This window comes from Volvox carteri (genome assembly GCF_000143455.1).
Source record: "Volvox carteri f. nagariensis unplaced genomic scaffold VOLCAscaffold_1101, whole genome shotgun sequence".
Taxonomy (NCBI): Eukaryota; Viridiplantae; Chlorophyta; class Chlorophyceae; order Chlamydomonadales; family Volvocaceae; genus Volvox; species Volvox carteri.
The window spans coordinates 1,190-2,760 of NW_003308449.1; the positions used below are offsets into that span (position 1 = coordinate 1,190).

General features: G+C 51.9%; 1 protein-coding gene across 1 annotated transcript; it reads right to left on the minus strand.

Moving 5' to 3' along the window:
- Positions 1-838: 838 nt before the first annotated feature.
- On the minus strand, positions 839-1,498 carry VOLCADRAFT_101437 (uncharacterized protein; the record flags this gene model as incomplete). The annotated part of the gene is made up of 2 exons (XM_002959872.1): positions 839-1,074; positions 1,387-1,498. The coding sequence occupies 2 exons, from the start codon at positions 1,496-1,498 to the stop codon at positions 839-841; spliced, it is 348 nt and encodes a 115-aa protein (XP_002959918.1).
- Positions 1,499-1,571: the final 73 nt, after the last annotated feature.

The following is a 1,571-nucleotide window of genomic DNA, read 5'->3' on the forward strand; positions in this document are numbered from 1 at the left end:
CTGGGATTTTACCGGCCCGCAAAGCTACCCAACCATGCAACACCACTGCCTGCCTCCCTCTCACGCATAAGGGGCTATGAGAATCATCACGACACGTCTCAAACTAAGAATCTCCGAATTGTAAACCCCCATCTGGAAGCCAAGCCACCGTGACATGGCCTCCAAACATCCACCATTCTGTAGCAGCCGCAGAATTCTTATGATTGATGAAGGACGCGAGAGCATTGCCGTATATGGTATGGTATGGCAGGCAGCTTGTCAATGAAGCGGTGTTTGGTGAGCTTGCACTTGCCCATGCTGCTGCCAGAAATAGGTTATGTGATATATTACAACATTCTGTATAAAATAGTATAAGAGGTAGTGCCAAAAGCCTGTTGTGCATGAAGGGCCATATGTATTTTACGGCATCGCTCTGAATTCCCTCCCAAGAACTAAATAATTCCCTCCATATCCTGTGACCTGCTCCACCACATACAACCCAACATCTTCACGCCTGCTTTTTACAGAACCAAGCAATTGCTGGTCCACAATGTTGTGCCCTCCCTCACCCTATCTTGCTCTCCTCTGCCATCCCTTGCCCTCACTTGGCCCCCCCTGCTCTTCTCAACCGCCCTTTGCTCGCCTCTGCTGTCCATTGCCCTCCCTTACCATCTTGTGCACCCTTCTATCATCCCCTGCCTTCCTTTGGCCCCCCTGTGCTGTAAACACAACCAAGCAACTGCTGGCATATCACTGGAATCTACTGGCAAAGTCCTCACCAAACAGAACAATCTGTGAGGTTTCATTCTTCTGTTTCTTCTCGGTGACATACCAGTGCATGTGCAAGGCGGGGTGCTTGTCAATGCCCTGCAGACCAGCTGGTCTCCCGCATGAATGGTGTGTTCAGACATGAAAAGGATGACCCCAGATCAAGGTTGATCCGCACGGCCTTAAAGCTGCCACCATTGCTGGAGAGGCACGCCTTGAAAGTGGTCTCCCCAATCTTCTCCATTTTCAGTAGCTGCTGCAGCTGCCAGTACTCCTGCAGCTGCTTGTGGCTGCCAGGGAAGACGAGCAATGAACATTTCTGCACAGCTGCAAGCACCACGAAGCCAGTCTGGCCCTCACTGAGGTCGGTGTGTCAGCATTGGCAGCTAACAGGCTTCTGGCGTGCAGACTGTGTGTTAATGAGGATTGCAGGTGAACTGGGGTGCAAGGTTGGATTCTTCATTGCATGCTGCACTATGTCCACCTCAATCTTGACCGAAACTGTTGGGGTTGTATGGTGGACACATGTGGGCAAGCATGAGGTTACTTTTTGTTTGCCACACTCCGGAAATGTCCACTCACATGCAGGCTACCAACACATAGTAGTCTAACAGTGCCTAATAACTCACACTGACTCACAGGTAGCAGCAAGTGGCTCAGCTGCCCGTCTCAGCTGCCAGAAGGCATCCACCTTCATGGTGGGTGCCTCTGCTGACAACACAGCTCCGACCACTACAGGTGGACCGGCCATGGATTGGGGCCAGCCCTAAATATCCGGTGGTCCTGGACCTGAGGTCGACCAGGCAGGGGCCTCATCCTTGCAG